Consider the following 21,742-nt stretch of genomic DNA (forward strand, 5'->3'; position numbering starts at 1 on the left):
GCAGTTCAGAGCAGCAGCTCATTCCCACTTTCTCCAGGGGCAACTAGGGACAGACAATAAATGTTAGCAACACCCATATCCCATCAGTGAATAATCTATCAACACAAAATGTATTTGCAGCTACAGAGGATAAAAGGAATAATTAAAGTGCTGAAAACATTACAACAAAAGGTGACAGGCCTGGAACATTAACTCGGTCTTGCCCACACGAATGCTGCCTAACCTGCCAAGTATTTCCAGCACTCTTCTGCTTTTTTGTTATTTCTGATCCATTTTGGGCTCATTCTTTACATTTTTCTGACCAATTCTTTTGCTGCACTAAATGGTCCAAATCTTTCTAGGATTCAGGCATCAAGAACAGTGTGCAAATAAACATCTCGGAACACTTAAAAGACTCAAATGTGGTCTGAAATCAAGCCACATTGAGACATATGACTATTTATTTGACCCCATCACTGATGCTATGAAATGATATGCCACTGTGATAATCTGCCATTATCTCCTTGTGGCACCTTTGTTCGTTCCCATAACATAAGGACAAGATGTGGGTCATGAACAAACATTTATTACAGCGGCAGGTAAGTTGCGCACATATATAACAATCTCAGGCACTTGTGTGGGCTCAAGCTAAGCAATTCAGAAGTTCTGTAGCACGCTACCCTCAAAGTGTCATAGAACCCCTCCAGTCATTTAACCCACCAAATCCACACTAACTCTCCAAAGAGCATCCCATCCTGCTCTATTCCTATAACCCTGCATTTTCCACCGTTAATCCACCTGGCCTGCACATTTTTGGACTGCAAGAGGAAACCGGAGCACCCGGAGGAAACCCACACAGGCACATGGAGACCATGCAAACTCCACGCAGACAGTCACCCAAAGGTGGGAACAAACTTAGGTCCCTGGTGCTGTGAGGCAGCACCGCTAACTACAGAGCCACTGTGCTGCTCATGCTGCAAGAGGACAGAGCTTAGTCAGATGATGACCGAGAGCTTTACACTAATAGATCACATTCAATGATGCAGCGATGAGATTGCGATCACATCCGCTGAAGGCAGCTCTGCTCCAATGCGATAGTTGCAACATTGTGTTATAGAAAATTGCGCTATAGAAATAAGGGGGCCAAAGGGAAAATCGGGCTTGCGGACAGACCAAGAAAAAAATCACTCAAAATTCTTCCTAACCACTCTGCTATAAGCATCGGTGCTATGCCTGTCCATTGTGTGAGCCTTGGCATTTGTCATATAAAAACCATTCACCCTCAACACAGCCTGCATCACAGCCTAGCCCATCGCTGATATGGCCTGACATTCCATCGGCACAGACTCCCGGATGGATTTTCCGATAAGCGAAGCACTTTCTTGCCCTTTCTCTCCTATGTAGCCCATTGGCATTGAAGTTAATTGTAGGATTAAAAGGCACTGAAAACCTGAGTAATATTGTACTGTAAATAGTGCTGGAAAAGAGCAGGTTGTAACACAGACAACTTTTGGTACAAATGATGAACAGGAGCAAGTTAAAAAGTTCTTACATATTAAACATGGAACAAAATCTATGCAAAAAATAAAAACTACATACAAAGGTGCATGTTTTAATAGCACTCATTATTTTAGACTATATTTCATCTTTTTGCATTTAATGTGTTCAATGTAAACTCTTCAAACTAAGACTTCACATATTTTCCTAATAAGACTGTGTTCTCTGTGTGATAGTTGAGGTTTATGACATACAATCCTTTTTTAAATGAGATCATTATGATTTTTAAATGAGATCATTATGACTTACTCTGAACTTTTACACCATTTGCAATGATCAGAAAAAAAATTTCCTTTGACAAAGCCTGCGACGTCAATGCGTACTTGAGCGAATTGTATTATGGCTGACATAAGTTTGCTTTTTAGAAATAGCGTTCCCCTGTTCATCAATCATGTTATAGCCTATTTGTGTCGCAGGAACATGTATAATAGCAGAACCCCCTTTGCAGTCTATCTGCGAGAGATGTAACGCAACAGAAGAGGTCCATTTTAAAGAGGAAAGAGACAGAAAGAATTGTGTAGGGATTCAGAGATGGAGTTTCACAGTTTAAAGCCCCAGTAGCAGCCGCCAAAGGCAGGCAAATTAAAATATAGAATGCTCAAGAGAGCAGGCCAAAGGAGTTGAGAGTTATTGGAACGCAGGTCTTGGGGACAGCAGGCCATTCGGCCCCTCAAGTCCACTCCTCCATTTAAGATCCTGGCCATTCTGGTTGTGTTCTTAGCTGCACTGTCCCCTATAACCCTTGACTCCCTCATTGTAAAACACTTATTCAAACACAGCTTTGAATAAATTTACAAGAGCCAGCCACCACTAACCCACTGGGGAAGAGAATTCCAAACTCCAAAGATCCTCTGAGATATAACAAAACTCCTTCTTGGCTTATAAAAACTTCTTATTCTTAAACTGTGTGCCCTTATTTCAATCTCCCCCAGAGCAGGAAACATTCCCCGGGGTGTCTACCTTAATCAGTACTTTCAGAAGTTTATATCTTTCATTAAGATCAACTCTCACTCTTCTAAGATCGCACAGATACAGGTCCAACCTGTTCAACATTTCTGAATAAGTCTTTCATCCCAGGGATGAGTCAAGTGAACTTACCCTGAACTGTTTCCAAAGCAATTTTCTTCGAACAGGAGGAATACCCTGGAGCTTTGTAGAGCTAGAGGAACCTCTGGAGAAAATAATAGGGTGACGGTTTATCAGCAGGTTTAATGGTCATTCTTAAACTGGGAAACAAAGCAGCTGGTTGACAGAAGAGATAACACAGTGTGGAGCTGGAGAAACACAGCAGGCCAGGCAGCATCAGAGGAACAGGAATAAGAGTGTGGAGCTGGAGAAACACAGCAGGCCGGGCAGCATCAGAGGAACAGGAATAAGAGTGTGGAGCTGGAGAAACACAGCAGGCCGGGCAGCATCAGAGGAGCAGAAGGGCCCCAACCCAAAACGTCAGCCTTCCTGCTCCCCTGATGCTGCCTGGCCTGCTGTGTTCATCCAGCTCGACACCTTGTTCTCTCAGATTCTCCAGTGTCGGCAGCTCTTGCTAGCTCTACAGTTGAGAGAAGAGGGGTGATTGCAACTGTTGACATTTTCACATTTTGCGTTGTTTTCCTTACAAAGTGGTGGTGATAAAAACACGGAATAAACATACAGCTTTATCGAAAAGTGGAGAAATGCCCTTTCGAGGAATGCAAAATAGAGGGCATGGCCTTCCAAAAGTGATTCTATGATCTTTACAAGTTTGTGATGGGTCTGCACAATATTGCTTCGTCTGTAATTGACACTTTTGCCCAAAACGGCTTCGGATGGCAATGACCAGAGAATCAGAATGTTATGACCCAGAAGGAGCCCTTTTGGCCCATCGTGCTTGCACTGGCCCTTCAATCACTGTCACCTCGAGACAATCTCCAGTCATGCATCTCCCCTCCCTTATCCTTAAATTCTATTTCTGTCCAAATAATCATCCAGCCCCTTCTAGATTGCTCCAATTGAGCCTGCCTCCACCGCACTTGTAAGCAGAGCAATGCTGATAGTAGATGATCACTGTGTGAAAATGTGATAATGGGAACTGCAGATGCTGGAGAATCCAGGATAACAAAGTGTGGAGCTGGATGAACACAGCAGGCCAAGCAGCATCTCAGGAGCACAAAAGCTGACGTTTCGGGCCTAGACCCTTCATCAGAGAGTGTGAAAATGTATGTTATTTTGGTTTGCACTCAATTGCAGAAGTCAGGCCACCAAACAGCCGTCTTCAGGCTCCGAACTCATTTCTCCAGGCAGCACAATGTCACCCTCTACTGTCTGCAATATGGCATTACGTGGGCTGCCGAATCAACTCAGCTTCAGCTAGTTACGGGGAGGGTTTATTTGTTTGACACCCTTACAACGTTAGCGAACTCCCCAAGGTGCATTGCAGCTAAACAAGCAGTTTGGAAGCGTGGTTCCTGTTCCAGTATCCTCCCAGTTGACTTGAGATCATCCAAAAGTCTGTGTCCTGACTCACCGCAAGTGCAGATCCCCTAATGCGTATGATCTAGACTGCCTCCCAGTCAAGGAACGTCTTAATTGCGAAGTTCTCTTGCTTGCTTTCAAATCCTTTCATAGCCCTCAGCTCTCCCAAACATCCTCCAGCCCCCACAAGCCTGCACCCTACTAATTCAGAACATCCTCCAGCCCCCACAAGCCTGCACCCTACTAATTCAGGCCTCTTGCTGTCCTCGATTGTAATCAATCCAAAGTTGCTGGCTTTGTCCAAACTCAAAGCTCTGGAGGTGAATTGATTAAAAAGTACATTTGAAATATACAAATGTATATTTCACTCGATCAAGTTTCGTTTGGTAAGGTTATCAGAGCGAAGGAAGGGATTGGATACACATCGACCATGGTCTACCTCAGCGACACAACTAGCTCAGGGTTTGAGTACAATGCTCCTGTTCAACATTTAGGACTCAACAAGAAGTTAAGTTGTAAAGTTGGAGCCTCCCTTTATTTCTCCATTTTTCTGCATTTGTACTCTGTTTTGATTTACTTCTCCGTGTTTTAAGGTGGTGCCAGCCAACAGTGACACTATATCACACTTTTTCAATGTCATTGTAACAAGATACATGTGACCTTGTGGTGGTGTGTGAAATATGGGATTACACTATCCCCTTTGGATTCCTTTGAAGAATAATTGTAATAATGTTCCCCTCGAATTCTCCAGCACAATCTATCGTGAGAGTATTGCCTTTTTAGGATTTTTCCAAATCCCCAGTCTTCTACCTCATTTTGCTAGACACTGCAAAAAAAAATGTTTGCTGGGAAAGTGGGTCAAAACGTTTATTGATAATTAAATATATTTTTAAAAAACTTCACCTAACAGAATTATAAATAAATCATAATGGGGTAAAGACACGATACAGAAACCAGATTAACATTTCCTAGGGACAGCCTTTTGTGATTAAGACTAAGAACAAGAGATAAGGTTTTATTTCAAGGAGAGGGGTGTGGAGTAGTGAGTCCAAGCCAAGGAAGACTAAGATTGAAATAATGCTGAGCTCCCAGCAATGATGTCAGGATAGTTCCAAATCAAAATTTCTCTCTGCCTAAAACTGAATCTGGATATCAATCAGTCATAGAGTCACACATCACGGAAACAGACCCTTCGGCCCAACCAGTCCGCGCTGGCCATGATCCCAAACGAAGCTAGTCCCACCTGTCTGCTCCCAGCCCATTTCCCTCCAAACATTTCCCATTCATGTACTTATCCAAATATCTTTTAAAATGTAACTGTACCCACATCCACCACTTCCTCGGGAAATTCATGACACACACAAACCACCCTCTGCATAAAAAAATGCCCTCTTGCTTTTTTAAATCTCTCTCCACTCACCCTAAAAATATGCCCCTTGGTCTTAAAATGCCCCACCCTAGGGAAAAGGCAACCGCCATTAACTCTGTCAACGCCCCTTGTTATCTTATAAACTTCTATACGGTCATTCTCAGCCTCCTACGTTCCAACCAATCAGGTTTGGTTAGGTACGGTCTACCTCAATGGCAGAATCAGGCTGAGGGGCTGAGCGGTCCCCACCTGTTGAACCCCTGTGCACGTCCTTGTGGGTTTTGAACAACATTGGCCAGGCACTCTGCTTTTAACAGCTTTGCTGGAAATCCGCTCGCTGTACTGAGATTGGCTTGTAACTGTGACTCAAACAGAAGGGCATCAGGAAGAGACAGTGTGGCTGTGTCAAAGGGAAATCACAGTTAACCAGTTGGCTAGATTGAAGCAACATGTCTGGACAAGGGGGAACCCGTAGATGTACTGTACTTGGATTTCCAGAAGGTATTTGGAAATGGAAGGTCATAGAAGGAAATGAAAACTTATGGTGTAGTACTTATAGAAGACTGGTTGGCTGGTGGAAAACTGAGAGTTTGTGTAAATAAGGCCTTTATCTGATTGGAAGGATGGTGCCTGTGATTATGATTCTGGGCTTCAATGTTTTGTAACTTACATCAATACCTTAGCGAGGGAGAGCAAATGTATGGTAGTGAAATTCACAGATGTTACCAAGATAGGTCAGAAAGAGCCTTGACATGAGGCAGTGGAGGTGATTACTTGAGACTACCCCTCCCTCAGTGATGGATTAAACAAGTGAATGGTGTGGACTCAGTCCACCAGCCTCCGGAAGCTAAGGATGGGGCTGGGGAAGCCGGAAGGGGCAGAATGGGTATTTGGATGTCAGAACAGACTTCGTGTGGATAAAGGAAGAGAGAAGACCTTCCTGGTGCTTCAGGTGTTAACATGCAGAAGCAGCTGCCTGGCCCTTAGTAGAAGGAGGATCACCATGGATCACCATGTTTTAGGGCCAGAGTCTTCAGGAGAGTTGTTTGGAAGCGCTTCCACACACAAAGGGTGGCAGAGATTTGGAAATCTCCTCCATAATTGGCAATGGATGCTGGATCAGTTATTAATTTTAAATCTGAGATGGATAAATTGTTGTTAAACAAGAATATTAAGCAGATAGGGGCCAAAGGCAGGAAGGTGGATTTAGGTCACAGATGGAATGGCGGAACAGGCTCAAGGGGCCAAATGGCTTCGTCTTGTGTTTCTCTCTGCTTGTTTCAATATGCAGCATCTGAATAAACATCCCGGAGATCAATGTTAAACAGCTCAGCTGCCGTTTCAAGTTGACACATGACTCCTGACTTCAGATTTTCCAGTCGGGGTTTGTGGTTTGGAGGTGTTTTAACATTTCAGCTGAGCTTGGTGTCCGGTGCTTCAACTGTCTACACAGCCCACAAAGGAGAAGCATGGAGTATGACCCTGAGTCTGTATTTTCTCAACCCAGGAGCATTTTCACACGAGTGACCTCCCCGCCACCAAGATCACGCTGACCTTTCTCTTAAATTGTTGTTGTTTTGCCTAAAACTGCCATCAGTGATCAGCTTTTGCAACTAATCAACTATTTCCAAGCAAAGTCCATTGTGGGAAATGCAAAAAGTGAGGAGGAGCTAGGGAGGGAATCGAAATGGAGCTTGATGGAGGAGATAAAGCTCAGTAATTCCCCACGATGCCCACCTCTCTCTCTCTCTCTCTCTCTCTCTCTCTCTCTCACTCAAGGCACCCGGGGCACTCAACGACCTGTTTCTCCTGTCAACAAGCAATGATCATATTCGTGTCCCAGGTAATTGTCTGACTGAGGGACCCCCTTCCCTGTGCAGGTCAAGAATCGAAAAGAAAATCGTGACAGAAGTTGTAACCAGCTTTAGAGTTGTACATGACAGAAATAGAATTGATACTGGAGTCTGAAATGCAGTGTGACACAGAACCACACAGATTACCTATTCTCAATGCCACCCCGACCACTAAGTTGTCTCTTTAGGTGCCAAATCCTTTAAGATGTCAAGTGGTTATAATATGTGGCAACTCCGATCTGAATAATTTTTTTTTTCGCTCAAACCCTCCTGGTAAGGTTGCCCAATTTGCCCTTCTCATCAGCAGCTCGAGTCTTCAAATGTGCCTTTGTTACTGTGAGAAGTAACTCCCGGCTGGTTGCTCCACCTTCTGTCTTCCCTGTGCCCACATCCCGTCTCAGATAAAACCTCAGCGAACCACCCTCCCATCCTGCTCTTGATGTTGTTGCCTTGTCGTCCTCACTTACATATCCCTCGGTGACCTGAACCCCACCCTCTACCCTCAGGTATCTGTTCCCGTCTCCAAACTCTCTGCTCCCCTCTAATTCTGCCCCCATCAGCACCACTCCAACCCACCGTCCCCCCCGGGTTAAATCGCCCCACCACAGGTAGCCATGCAGCCAGCTGCCTGAGCCCTAATAGCTCCAAACTGCTCTCCCTATGCCTCTGACCATCCCTACCCTGCTCCTCAAAATGCTCCTGAAAACACATTTCTTCCACTCAGCTTTTGGCTGCACACCCTGCAGGGGAGTAAGTGTCAGATTTCATTTTGATAGCTGCACCTGGGAGTATCCTACCACACTGAATGTGCTATATAAATGCAGGTTGTTGTTACAAGGCAAATTTCCCCCTCTGTCACATATGTCCAATTCCAATGAACTGGGGGTGGGGAAGATCATCATGTGGCCTTAATTATATTATTAGGATACCCAAGAGGAAAGACATCCTTTAATTAATTAAGTACACAGAACACATACAAAGAGAAACTGCCAATTCCGTAATGATTCAATCCCTACCCTTCAGTTCTTTAGTTACACTGCCCCTTTAAGGGATTGTCACATGTTTGTTGAGTGCAGTTTGTTTCAATTAATGTAGTACAAAGAGAGACAGTGGGACAGTGGGGCTGACCAAGGTGATCACTAGCAGGACCCTATAGAGGAGTCAGTTTTACCTTATTGCCCAACTCTCTTTCCTTTCCACTTCTGGGTGATCCTGGAGAAGGAGTGTGTAGTGTATACAGGGGAACAGTTTGGGTTGTCCATGACCACTAGGTACCGCAGGAGTTCAGGTGCAGAATCACCCAACAAAACCAAATTTCAGTCCGGATTTCTACATTTCATTTGGGGTTTTGTCCTTTAACGGGCTTGTTATTGAGTTATATTCACCTTTCAGTGCATCTTGTCTATACCGACCAGATATTCTAAATAAATCTAGTCCCATTTAGCAGCATCAGGCCCCTATCTCCCTAAACTCCTCCTATTCATGTCCCCATCCAGATGCCTTTTAAATGCTTTAACTGTACCAGCCCCCACCACTTCCTCTGGAAGCTCATTCCATACACGCACCACCCTCTGTGTGAAAAAGTTGCCCCTTACGCCCCTTTTGAATCTTTCCCCCTCTCACCATAGACCCATGGCCTCTAGATTTGGACTCCCCTGTCCTAGGGTAAAGACCTTGGCTATTCACCCTACCCATGCCCCTTATGCTTTTTATAAGCCTCTATAAGGTCATCCCCTCTCAGCCTCTGATGTTCCAGGAAAAATAGCTAAGGTTAACTTGTTAATCAGGAGTAAGTTAGTTGAATCAGTTTTTTCTCCTAAAATTCATTCATGGGATATGGGCATATTGCGCAAAACTAATTGCCCAGGGGGCAGCTAAGAGTCAACCACATTGCTGTGGGTCTGGAGTCACGCATAGGCCAGACCAGGTAAGGATTGTATTTTCCTTCCCTAAAGGACATGAATGAACCAGAAGGGTTTTTCCCCTGGCAATTAGAAATGGCCTTATGGTCATCATTAGACACCTATTTCCAGATTATTGTTGCTTTCAAATTCCACAGTGGATTTGAAGCCAGGTTCCTGGAGCATTACCCGGGTCTCTGCATTAACAGTTTAGCGATAATACTATTAGGTCAACACCTCCCCATAGGCAACATGGGTTATGTGAAAACCATAGTGTGAAGAGAGACGTGGCGTTGTTAAATAGGAGGCTAGCAGTGATACTGCATTCTGTAAACAAATAGGCTCTTCTCAACTTCAAACTTTGGCATGTTGCTTGTGATCCATTTAACCACTTCAAGCCAACTTGACACTAGCATTCAGAAATAGAATTCAAAAGGAAGGAGAAAGAAAAAAAGAACAAACATAAGGGGCATGAAGAAAGAGCGGGAGGAGCAGGCATTCAGCTGAGACATTTTCAACTGGCTAGCAACAATACAAAGGATTGAATGGCCTACAATGCCTGTGGTATCATTCCAATACTCTACGATTTATGGCCAAGTGGAACGAAAATCAGTGACTGGTTAAGTCCTCTATTGATCAGTCACGCCCTTCGATGGAACATTACAATTCCCAGGAGAGCCAAGAGCTTCCCACAAATAAGTGAGACCACAGGATAGCCAATGAATGCCGGTATCTTGCTGGGAGACGGTTGCTTGGGTCCTGGGTTATCTTCTGCATTCTCATTGTCAAAGCCTGAGCCCAAATCAGTAAAATCGGCACTTAATTGTGAACCTGCGTCATCAGTCGCTGATCCGGAATATGAATTGTCAAGAGATGGGTCTTCAAACTCCACGGCCCAGGCATACATCCCTACAAGGTTAAAGGTTTGTGAGAGTCAATTTCAACCTTAAATCTCAGAGTAGGAGCTGTTTGCTTCAGAACATGGATTAACAATCTCTGCAGCCGAACCCTAGCCATGTTCAGTGGTCCAGGGGGTGAAAGAAACAATGACTATGGAACAACGCTGAGGAACTTCCCCAGCTGCACTCCCAGTTGCCATAAAAATGGATCATGAACCTGAATTATGAATGAACATACTGGAAATTTAATTGCAACTTGGGTTTTTAACACAGGACGCACATCCAAAATATAACTGCTGATGTAAATTCAGAGACCTTGTGGCAAAGCTCTGGGAGGAATCATAGAATATCACACCTGAAGGAGCCAAGGGACTTTCAAGGGGAGAAATATACTTCAAAAAAATATAGGTGTGAGCACCTGCAATTTTCTCTTGAATGGCGCAGACAGCCCTTCATTCTCTCTGTAACCACCTTTCTGTGGCTTATACTGCAATCTGCAGATTGGTAGTTTTACAGGAATATACAACAAAAAAGGGTTAAAATCCAACTGCAGCTCATGGTTTGTACATATTAATGGGCTGCTCTGCCATAGCATGCTAGTGGCTTGTGAGAGTCACAGCTGGTGGACCGCCAGGAGACATGCCTGCATTGTAAACAAAGAGTCATAGAGATGTACAGAACGGAAACAGACCCTTTGGTCCAACTCCTCCATGCTGACCAGACACCAAATTCATTTAGACCCTTTTGCCAGTACTTATTGCACTCCAAGTTCTCTTCATTAGAAAACACTCCTCAGGACCATGCCATTAAGTCCTGCCCTGATCTACCTCTCCAAAACACAACACCTCACTTCTGTCTAAATTAAACCCCATCTGCCACTCTCTCGCTATAAGTGCTGGAGGTCAGGCCAGACTGTGGGGTCGCCTTGAGAAAGGAAACAGGAACAGACGCAACTTGCAGACCCACGAATCTTTAAATCAACAGCTTTACTACCAACATCAGGATTATCATACCTTCTGTCACCTACTCTTTCAAAGAATAATTTGTGTGTCTTTTCTAACTTATCTAAATCAGTGCCCATTTCTAATCCATCTGTATGCATAACACATCTTTTTAAAATCTTTTTTGCATGTTTAGCAGTTAACAAACTCATCTCTTTTTAAACTCAAGAATGCCTGCCTGGATAATTTGCAACCTTCCGATACATTCAGAGTCAGAAAAGGTAATCACAAGAAAATAAACTGTTTCCAAATTAATCCTGTTATAACTGACTGAGAGAGAGAGAGAATAATAAAAAAGAGCTAGTTTATCATTCTTCCCCTGGGAGCCATTTCGGGATGTCCTGATCAGAGTCAGAATGAATTGGGCCAATCTCTGGTGAAGGACAGAGCGTTGGTGTGGGGTGGCAGTAACAATATGCACTACAGGAATTCCGAAAGTTGGCAGCAAAAACACATTTCCACAAAGCTTCAACATTGTTCCTCCAACAGAGAAAAACACTTACCCAAAACATACAATGACAGAGTAATTGTGAAATGAACGTTGACTTTCCCAATCATTTTCTCCAGCACAGCAATTTCAAACGGGGTTTGAGGGAATCTGAGTTAGTTCCTCAAGCTGCAGACAAAACCATTTGAGGAACATATTTGTCATCTATGTCAGTAATTTCAGCAAAGAAGAAGTAGATGTAGACTCAGAAATTGCACACAAAATGCCACAATGCTCTTGGTGGTTAGAATGCTAATTTTGACTTCTTCAGACAAAAACTGAACAAGAACGTTTGGGTAATCTTTTTGACAGTACATATCTCTACGTGCCCAGTCTCATTCCCAGCAGAATCATATTGTCAGACAGTACATTCCAGACCCTAACCCCTCAAGTGAGCCTGCCTCCTCCTCTCACACTCTCAGACAGAACATTCCAGACCCTAACCCCTCAAGTGAGCCTGCCTCCTCCTCTCACACTCTCAGACAGAACATTCCAGACCCTAACCCCTCAAGTGAGCCTGCCTCCTCCTCTCACACTCTCAGACAGTACATTCCAGACCTTAATCACTCAAGTGAACCTGCCTCCCCCACACTGACACACAGTACATTATGGTGACTGGACATGGGTGTATTTGACCAGATCAATATTTATTGCTCATCCCTACATGCCCTTGAACTGTATGTCTTGCTCAGACCTTTCAGGAGAGCCGTAGGACTACGAGATGTGTCAAACCCACTGTTCTGTGTCTGACCTACACATGACTCCAGACGCAGCAAACATGGCGTTTAGATACACAATGCCCCCACCTCCTCAGAAAATTAGCCTTGGTCTTCAGATATCTAGATTAACATTTCCACTGTGCAACCACATGCCTACACACCCACCCCAACTCAATCCCCTCTCGCCCACCCTCCCATAACCTTCCTGACATGTGGTACCCTGAACTGAATGCCATGCTGCAGCTGATGCCAAAGTAGCATCTTATTAGATTCATACAGCCACCCAGCACGGGAATGGACCCTTTGGTCCAACTCATCCATACTGACCAATTCTCCCCAATGAAACTAGTCCGATTTGCCCCATTTGGCCTGTATCCCTCTAATCCTTTCCAATTCATGTACCTGTCCAAATGTCTTTTAAATGTTGTAAACTGTATCCATCACTTCCTCTGGCAGCTCATTCCACGCACAAATGACCCTCTGTGTGAAAAAGTTGTCCCTGAGGCCCCTTTTAAATCTCTCCCCTCTCACCTTAAACCTATTTCCCTCTAGTTTTGAACTCCCCGACCCTAGGAGAAAGACAGTTGCTATTCACCTTGTCTATACCCCTCATGATTTTATAAACCTCTGTAAGGTCACCCCTCAGCCTCCTAATGTCGAGGGGAATATGTCCCAGCCTATCCAGCCTCTCCTTGTACCTCAAACCCTCCAGTTGCGCTAACATCCCGGTAAATTAGGTGTACAAAATGATCAGAGGTATGGATAGAGTGGGCAGCCGGAGGCTTTTTCCTAGGGTGGTGGTAGCTGTTACGAGAGGACATACTTTTAAAGTGAGTGGAGGTAGATACAGGGGAGACGTCAGAGGTAGGTTCTTTACTCAGAGAGTGGTCGAGGCGTGGAATGCATTGCTGGAGAGGGTAGTGGAGTCGGCTTCGTTAGGGGCATTTAAGCGGCTATTAGATAGGCATATGGATGACAGTATAAGGTAGGGGTGGAGGTTAGATAGACCTTAGGTTTAGGGTAAAAGTTTAGCAAAACATCATGGACCAAAGGGCCGGCACTGTGCTGTACTGTTCTATGCTCTAAATCTCCTCAGGTTCAATGTCACCTTGTTCCTTCGGTATTCTCCGACCTTATCAATAAATCTTCATACACAACAGAAATGAGAGAGTGGGGGTGGGGGGGGGGAATCAGTTTCTTCTTAATCCCACTGCTCATAAACAGTTTTAAAGTTGTCCCAAGTAGGTATCGATCGGTATTGGTTTCAGGGCTCAACCAATTTGGGCAGATTTCTGGCATCAGCCAGTAATAACCAGTTTATTCCAAACCGATCTCAGACAGAACAAACAAGCCAAGTTTCCTGACAAGAAGAAAGAAGGTTGAGACTGTACAGAGATTGATGTGTATTGTAATCCAACATTACAGGTGTTCACACAGAGCCCAAGCTGGATCAACAGATGTGCCATGGACGGGCATCCCACTGCAAATATGGGCAGATCCCATAGCAATCACCCCCTACTTCCTCAACGCTGCGCATCATCAAATCTCACTGAAAATTCACAAGGAATTACAGATCTGACAGCCTGGCTATAAAATGTGAAGAGGAACAGAATGGGTGCAGGCATGATGGGCTGAGGGTTGCCGTCTCTGCTGTAACAGTTCAGCGAATGATGTCCCCAATGGTCATTTGATAGCATTCTCCTTTCCTGGTCTACGCTCCTGTGGATATTTCACCGTGTGGTGGGAAGCATGCCTTTCGGATTGGGAACTGATCCTCCCCGGTTACAGATTACAACATTTTGACTCACAGTCCATGAGTAAACCTGCACCATATCTGGCCAGTTGTTGAGCAGGGTTGTCACATCCTCCCAATGGAAATCTGTCTCAGACAAGCACCCCCAGATTCTGTCACAGCCAAGAGGAAGAGGTCAAGAGAATTGTTTTCAATGTTCCACTCCTCTGCCCAGAGCAGAAGTGATTCTCAGAGACTTCCTGTTCCTCTTTCCAATTTTGGTGATGCGTTTCTCCAAAAGTCCCATTTTAAAAATTCCACAGCAAACCCTTCAACATCAAACTGAGATTGAACTAAAATGAGCAAAGCAAAAGACAATTGTCACTGTGCTCACTCAAGAAAATTCCACATCCAATTTCAGAATCAGACACTAAATCACCATTGAATCAAGAAGCATGAGTATCAGGTTGGGAATAAACAAACCCATCATTCGATTAACAAAGCTAAAACGAATGACTCCCTCCCCAATCCCCTATCATTGCTCTGTTATTTCCACATCTCCAAGCAGAATTCCCCACCCCTATTCAAAAAGAAGCCAGCCTCCAACTGTAGTAGTCAGCTTGGGCTGACAAGTGGCAAGTAACATTCGCGCCACACAAATGCCAGGCTATGACCATCACCAATAAGAGACAATCTAATTACTGTTCCATGATATTCAATGGTGTTACCATCACTGAATCCCCCCACTATCATCATCCTGGGGATTACCATTGACCAGAAACTCAAGTGGACCCCCCCAACACAAACGCAGCGGCTACAAGAGCAGGCCAGAAGCTGGGAGTCCTGCAGTGAGTAACTCCCCTCCTGACTCCCCAGATCCTGTCCCACCATCTACAAGGCACAAGGCAGGAGTGTGAGGGAATACCCCCCACTTCCCCTGGATGGGGGCAGCTCCAACAACACTCAGGGAGCTCGACACCATCCAGAACAAAGCAGCCCCCGCTCAATTGGCACCACATCCACAAACATCCCACTCCCTCCCCCCACCGACACTCAGTCACAGCAGTGTGTACCATCTACAAGATGCTCTGCAGAGATTCACCAAAGACCCTCAGACAGCACCTTCCAAACCCACGACCCACTTCCATCCAGAAGGACAAGGGCAGCAGATACCTGACCAAGGGTTTTGGCCCAATATGTTGACTTGCCTGCTCTTCTGATGCTGTCTGACCTGCTGTGCTTTTCCAGTCTCACACCTACAGATTCTGGTCCCAGCATCTGCAGTCCTTATTGTGTCTGTCGGATCCCCACCCCCTGCAAGTTCCCCTCCGAGCCACTCCCCATCCTGACTTGGAAATATATTCCCGTTCCTTCAGTGTCGCTGGGTCAGAATCCTGGAATTCCCTCCCTAAGGGACATTGTGGTCCAAACCACAGCACATGGACTGCAGCGGGTTCAAGGAGGCAGCTCATTCACATCTTCGCAAGGGGGGCAACTAAGGCCGGGGCAATAATTGCTGGGCCCAGCCAGAGACTCCCATGTCTCATGAGTGAATAAAAATTGTCTCTAATTGAAAAGGGAAACAGGCCTTCAATGTTTCTAAAAAAGCTAATATTAAAACTGAAATTGGAAACCATAGCTTCCCCAAAGATGTAAACTGGATCACATGTTACAAATGTGGACGCCGTACTGTCCTCATTCCACTGCTGATTCCAGTGATGCAGGTGAAGTAAGCAGAAGAAGGCAGGGGGCAAGATCCAGGAGCTGAGAATCACAGAAAGGAGAATTGATGGAGCTCTCTGTTATTTGAAGATTATTTCATTGAATGTGCAGCATCCAGACTGTCATAAGCAGACCTGGCATTTTTCAGACAAGTGCCACGCTTGGTGAAGACCATTCCAAAGAAGCCAAGGTGTGGTACACTGAGGTACCCGGCAATCTAGCTGAAAACAAGAAAGCAGAAATACCTCATGAGGAAGGTAGAGTTTCTAAGGACTTTATCACTGAGAGTGATCAGATATGTGCTGAGCAGACTATCGACCAAGTTCCTGCAATCTACTTTAGTTGTACCTACCAGTCAGCTTATAATTTCTAGTTTACATAGTTTCTTGTTAACACAGAACCTCGGTGCAGTTGGCCCTTCGAGCCTGCATCACCGTTCAATATGATCATGACTGACCATGCAATCTCTGTATCCCATTCCCTCCCTTTCCCCATACCCCTTGATCTCTTTAGCCACAAGGGCCACATCCAGTTGCCTCTTGAATATACCTAATGAACTGGTCCCAACAACTTCCTGTCAGCAAGAATTCCACGGGTTCACAACTCTCTGAGTGAGGATATTCTTCCCCATTTCACTCCTGAATACCTTGCCCCTTATTCTTAGACAGTGACCCCAAGCTCTGGACTTCTCCAACATCGAGAACATTCTTCCTGTATCTAACCTGCCCAGTCCCGTCAGGATTTTATATGTTTCTGTCAGATCCCACCCCCCCCCCTCTTCTAAATTCCAGTGAATAGGAGCCCAGTCAATCCAGTCTTTCCTGGCAATCAGTCTGGTGAATCCTCGCTGGACTCCCTCAATAGGGAAAATATCCTTCCTCAGACTGGGAGACCAAAACGGCATACAATCCACAAGCTATTACCTTAATTCATAGTTCATTTACAATTACTGGGATTTCAGACTACAAGACGTTATCTAAGTTACTGTTTGTGACTTGACTGTTGTATTACACGGAGAAGATAATCTGTTTTAAACCCATGGTTTCATTCTTTCAAGAAATAACTAATTAGAATTAAAAAGAAAACACATGTCTTTATCAAGATATTACACTAAGGACGTACCCTTCCACGATGGATTCAGATAATTCTAACAGTCATGTTCAGGGATGTTGTAATACATGTTTGTAACAGCCTCGACTCGAACCCTTACCTTCTGACCCAGAGATAGGGACACTGCCACTGCAACACAAGAGCCCTAAAATCGAAGTTCCCTTTACACTTCGAAGTTCACCTCACTTCACTTCTTTGGATTGTGAAGCCGGAGAGCACCACCTTCCGAGGAATAGGGAAAGGTCCATTCGGCCCATCAAGCCTGTTCCTCGGAAGAACTGTAGTTAACAGGTTCAATTAGATTATGTGAACCAAATTAACATTTTGCTTCTGTTCGACTGCGCGCCCAACTCACAAACTGCGTACATGAACGCACTTCAGGTACAAGCATCCTTTTATTTATTTATTTTTATACTTGTTGCGGAAGGGTGGGGAAGGGAAGAAGGCGGCACCATGCTGAGAAGTTTTGCATTTCATTACCGCTCCTGGGATCAACCGCGAGCAGCCGCTTAAGTCTCCTTCCCCTGATCCCGGGGAAGCGCAGACAACGCACGTATCATTTAGTTTCCTTCATAAAATTTGGAGAGAGAGAGAGAGAGAGAGACAGTGTCCTTCAGGCAGGGGGCAGAACGGAATAAATCATTGCAAGCAAATTTCAGCTTTTGTTTGGGTGTGTGTGTGTGCGGGGGGGGGGGGGTGGTTTGTGAAATATTATTTTCGGGGGATTGCAGTGGGTCACGTTTTCCATCGGACAAGCCCCTTTTGGACAAGTGATACAGTCACAGACACGAAAACAAGAAACATACAACACAGACACAGAGAGTGGGACTCGGGATGTCTGTGGATATCGCCCAAAGTGGCTCTAAATTTTTTAAAAATCCATCGTCGCTTTCTAATTCTTCCCTTGTCTTTTCGCCGCCCTTCTCCTCCCGAGTGGAGACTGAGCTCCGAGCCTGTGCCTGCGCCTCCCCTTCACTGGCAGCCCGTGTACTTGCTGACCGCCTTGGTGCCCTCGGACACGGCGTGTCTGGCCAGGTCCCCGGGCAGCAGCAGGCGCACGGCGCTCTGGATCTCCCGGAACGACAGGGTCTGCCTCTTGCTGTAGCGCACCAGGCGGGACGCCTCGCACGCCAGGCACTCGAAGAGGTCGCCCACGATCGAGTCGAGCGCCGCGGCGGCTGGGCCCGAGATGGTCTGCTCCGGGTGGATCTGCTTCAGCACTCGGCGGATGTACAGGCGGTAGCTCTCCCGGCGCTGATCCTTGCGCCCCTTGTCGCCCCGGTAACGCCCGCTCCCGGTTTGCCGAGGGGCCATTTCAGCCTCAACGACTGGCCTTTAGCAATCTGCCTGATTGGCTGATCGATCGGTCGATCGAGAAGCGCGCCAACACCCCCCGATCTCTCCCCTCACCACCTCCCTCTCCCCCGGTCCCACCCTCCCACTGTCCTATTTAACTGCTGATGGTATGCAAATGAGGGATCCCAGAGCGCTATGTTCCGATTGGTCAATCCGACAAAACGCCCTTGTGAGGTCACGCAAGGTGTGCGATTTGGCCAATCAGGGTCATGGGACGGGGCCACAAACCCCCGCCCCCTCGCCACAACCCCAACAAACGTCCTCATAGTCAAACCGCCACATTAAAATGATGAAGGGTCTGGGTAGGGAGTCATTCAAACGGTCTCCTGGCCTGGAGTTGGAGAGGATGACATTCAGACAGGCCAGAGCTTGGGGGCGGGGAGATATTCGGAGAGGCCCAGGGACTGGGGAGGGAGACATTCAGTCTGAAGTTTGAGGAGAGAGACATTCAGACAGGGCAGAGTTTGGGAGGGAGATATTCAGAGGGGTTCCTGGACTGGGATCTGATTTGGACTTGGGTTCAACTCCTCACCCCAGCAGCTTCTGGAATTTTTTGCTAAAACAAATGCAAAGTTCTGCCAGATGCTGAAGAACTGACTTTTTTAAAAATGGCATAAACCACAGAAAGTGGTGGAGAAACTCAGCGGATCTGGCCACCTCTGCAGAGAGAAAGAAAGAAAGAGTCTTCTTCAGAGTCTCTTCTTGGCTCTGTCTAAATTGGGGGTGGGCAAGCCCACCGTGATTTTAACAGAATCAGTTCTTTTCTAAATCTTCTCCTTCTTACTTTTAATTCATTCATTATATCCTATGATAACAAAGTGTGCTGGAAATGGGAATTTCTGAAGAAGGGACCAGGCCTGAAACATTGGCTTTCTTGCTCCTCTGATGCTGCCTGGCCTGCTGTGTTCATCCAGCTCTAGACTTTATTACCTCAGACTCTAGCATTGGCAGTTACTACTATCTCACTACACCTTGCTACCTCCGTACCAGCTTCCGTAAAATTTCAAATGCCAAGTTTCAATCCTCCAATCTCAAGGTGCTTGGTAAACTCTGGTTATTATTGTTATTGGAAGTGGCCCACAAAACCGGGTTCCTAGAGACCAGCTCACTCCGGGATGGACTAACATCCCTCCTATCCATCAGAGAAAAAAATAAAGTCCCCACCTTGACAGAAGAGATAAAAACCACACATAGCATTAACAATCTGGGGTAGGAAGATAGATAAACATAGATAGATAAAAAGACAGATAATTGGAACATAAAACGATGGCTGGATAAATGTAACAGTTCTGGCAGCAGCTGTGGAGAGACAGTGGAGTATTTCACTTCCCATTAAATGTTTAATTCTCACAGATCTTTTATCTGAGAGCTTGATTTCTGCAGCATTTTAGTTGCATGTTTAACTCCCACAGTGTTTTATTGAGTGACTAATTTCTATTGTCTTTGTACGTGAATGCTTAATTTCTGCAGACTTTACTTTTTGGAGTTTAATTTCCACATACCTTGTATTTATGTGTTTAATTCCACAATTCTTTTAAATTGAGTGTTTAATTTCCACATTCCTTGTATTTGAGAGGTAAATTTCCGCAGAGAGAACTGTCAGTACAGCGTTAGCTGAAAGTGGGATCCAAACAGCCCACTGCACTGCCATCAAGTTCTCACTGACCTCAAACCCATTCCTTCCCATTCTGCACGCACCGAAAACAAAATTCCAAATCCCTGGCAAGTTTCTGAAAACTCGTCCAAATTGGGCCTGAGAGAAAGTGCTCTGGTAATGAAAGGTTTACCCTGACCTGACTTGTTGCTTGTCTCAAAATCCCCTCTGAATACCTGATCCTGCTCACCTTCCTGTTTTAGGCAGCAAAAACCTCCATTTATAGGACACATCTACTCTCAAAGATGAAGGGAAGCAACTGCCCTCACTGCAAAAAGTCAAATGGGATGTTTAGAAATGTAGAAAATAGTAACAGGAATAAGCCATTTGGCTGTTTAGGTCTGTTCATCCATTCATTGTATTAATCAAGACACGGAATGCTACAGCAAGGAGATTATAATGGAGCTGTTTGATCTACTTGTACTGATGGAGCCTAGTTCATTATTTATTTAACAAAAAAAATTAATTATGCCACACCTGGAATATTGTGTGTAGTTCTCAAATCCATATCATAGGTGGGATTGATTTTACTGGGGAGGGATCAGAGGGAGATTTAGCAGGATATTACCCTGGGCTGCAGAGATTCAGCTACGGAGACAGAATAGATGGGCGATAGGGCTGTTTCTTTTTCTGAAAGTAGAGAAGGCCAATGAGGACTTGATTGAGGTGTGCAGGGACACAGGTCGGGTAAATAGGAAAAACACACCCTTCAGCAGAGGGATCAATAACCAGGGGTCTTCAATGTGAGGTAAGGAGTAGAGGGGTTTGAGGGGATTTGTGGAAAGGATGTTTTCACCCAGAGGGTAATGCGTATTGGGAACTCGCTGCTTGAAAGAGTAGTAGACCACGTGAAACGCCGTTCTATGCAAGGCTACGAGGCAGGTGCTGGAAATCACGTTTGATGATCAGCATGGACATAGAGTCATAGAGCTGTACGGTACAGAAACAGGCCCTTCATCCAACTCATTCATGGCGAACAGATATCCTAAATAAATCCGGCCCCATTTGCCAGCATTTGGTCCCTATCTCCCTAAACCCTTCCTATTCATGTACCATCCAGATGCCTTTTAAATGCTGTAACTGTACCAGCCCCCACCACTTCCTCTGGCAGCTCATTCCATACACACACCACCCTCTGTGTGAAAAAGTTACCCCTCAGGTCCCTTTTAAATCTTTCTCCTCTCACCTTAAACCTATGCCCCTCTAGTTTTTGACTCCCCCACCCTGGGGAAAAGACCTTGACTATTCACCCTATCCATGTCCCTCATGATTTTATAAACCTGCAGATCTCTCAGCCTCTGACACTCCGAGGAAACTACGTCCAGCCTATTCAGCCTCTCCCTATAACTCAAAACCCCCAGCCCCGGCAACATCCTCGTAAATCTTCCCTGAACCCTTTCAAGTTTCGCAACATCCTCCCTACAGCAGTGAGACTGGAACTGCAAATAGCTTTCCAATAGTGGCCTCACCAATATCCTGTGCAGCCGGAACTCCTAAACTGAATATTCACTGACCAATAAAAATAAGTTTATAAAGCGCCTTCTTCACAATCCTGTCTCACCTGGGACTTCACATTCAAGGAACTACGAACCTGAACCCCTCAGTCCCTCTGTTCAACATTCTCCAGGAGCAAATTGCTGCAGACGCTGAAATCTGTAAAAGTAACAAAATGCTGGTGACCACAGCAGGTCAGGCAGCATCCATGGAGAGGGAGAGCAAGTTAACATTTCGAGTCCAGATGATTTTTCACTTCAGCTCTCATGAAGTCACCTCGAGTCGAAAAGTTGCTTGCTCTCTCTCCATGGATTTCAATACTCCCGAGCACACTACCTTTCCGGGATATGAGCTGAAATGCCACTATCTGTGCCCTAAGAAAATAGTCCAAAAGCTGAAATCAAATCCGAATCAAATAAAAGCAGTAAAATGCTATAAAGTTTCCAGGTCATTTCTGACTC

General features: G+C 45.3%; 2 protein-coding genes across 2 annotated transcripts in view; one reads left to right on the top strand and one right to left on the bottom strand.

Annotated features, from left to right (window-relative positions):
- Positions 1-21,742, top strand: part of LOC125446591 (histone H2B-like) — a 267,925-nt gene that overhangs the window by 237,821 nt on the left and 8,362 nt on the right. The gene's annotated exons all lie outside the window — the stretch shown is intronic.
- LOC125446417 (histone H2B, gonadal-like) lies at positions 17,268-18,167 on the bottom strand. The gene has a single exon (XM_048519965.2). The coding sequence runs from the start codon at positions 18,089-18,091 to the stop codon at positions 17,750-17,752; it is 342 nt and encodes a 113-aa protein (XP_048375922.1). The 5' UTR covers positions 18,092-18,167; the 3' UTR covers positions 17,268-17,749.

Source organism: Stegostoma tigrinum, chromosome 34 (genome assembly GCF_030684315.1).
Source record: "Stegostoma tigrinum isolate sSteTig4 chromosome 34, sSteTig4.hap1, whole genome shotgun sequence".
NCBI classification, from domain to species: domain Eukaryota; kingdom Metazoa; phylum Chordata; class Chondrichthyes; order Orectolobiformes; family Stegostomatidae; genus Stegostoma; species Stegostoma tigrinum.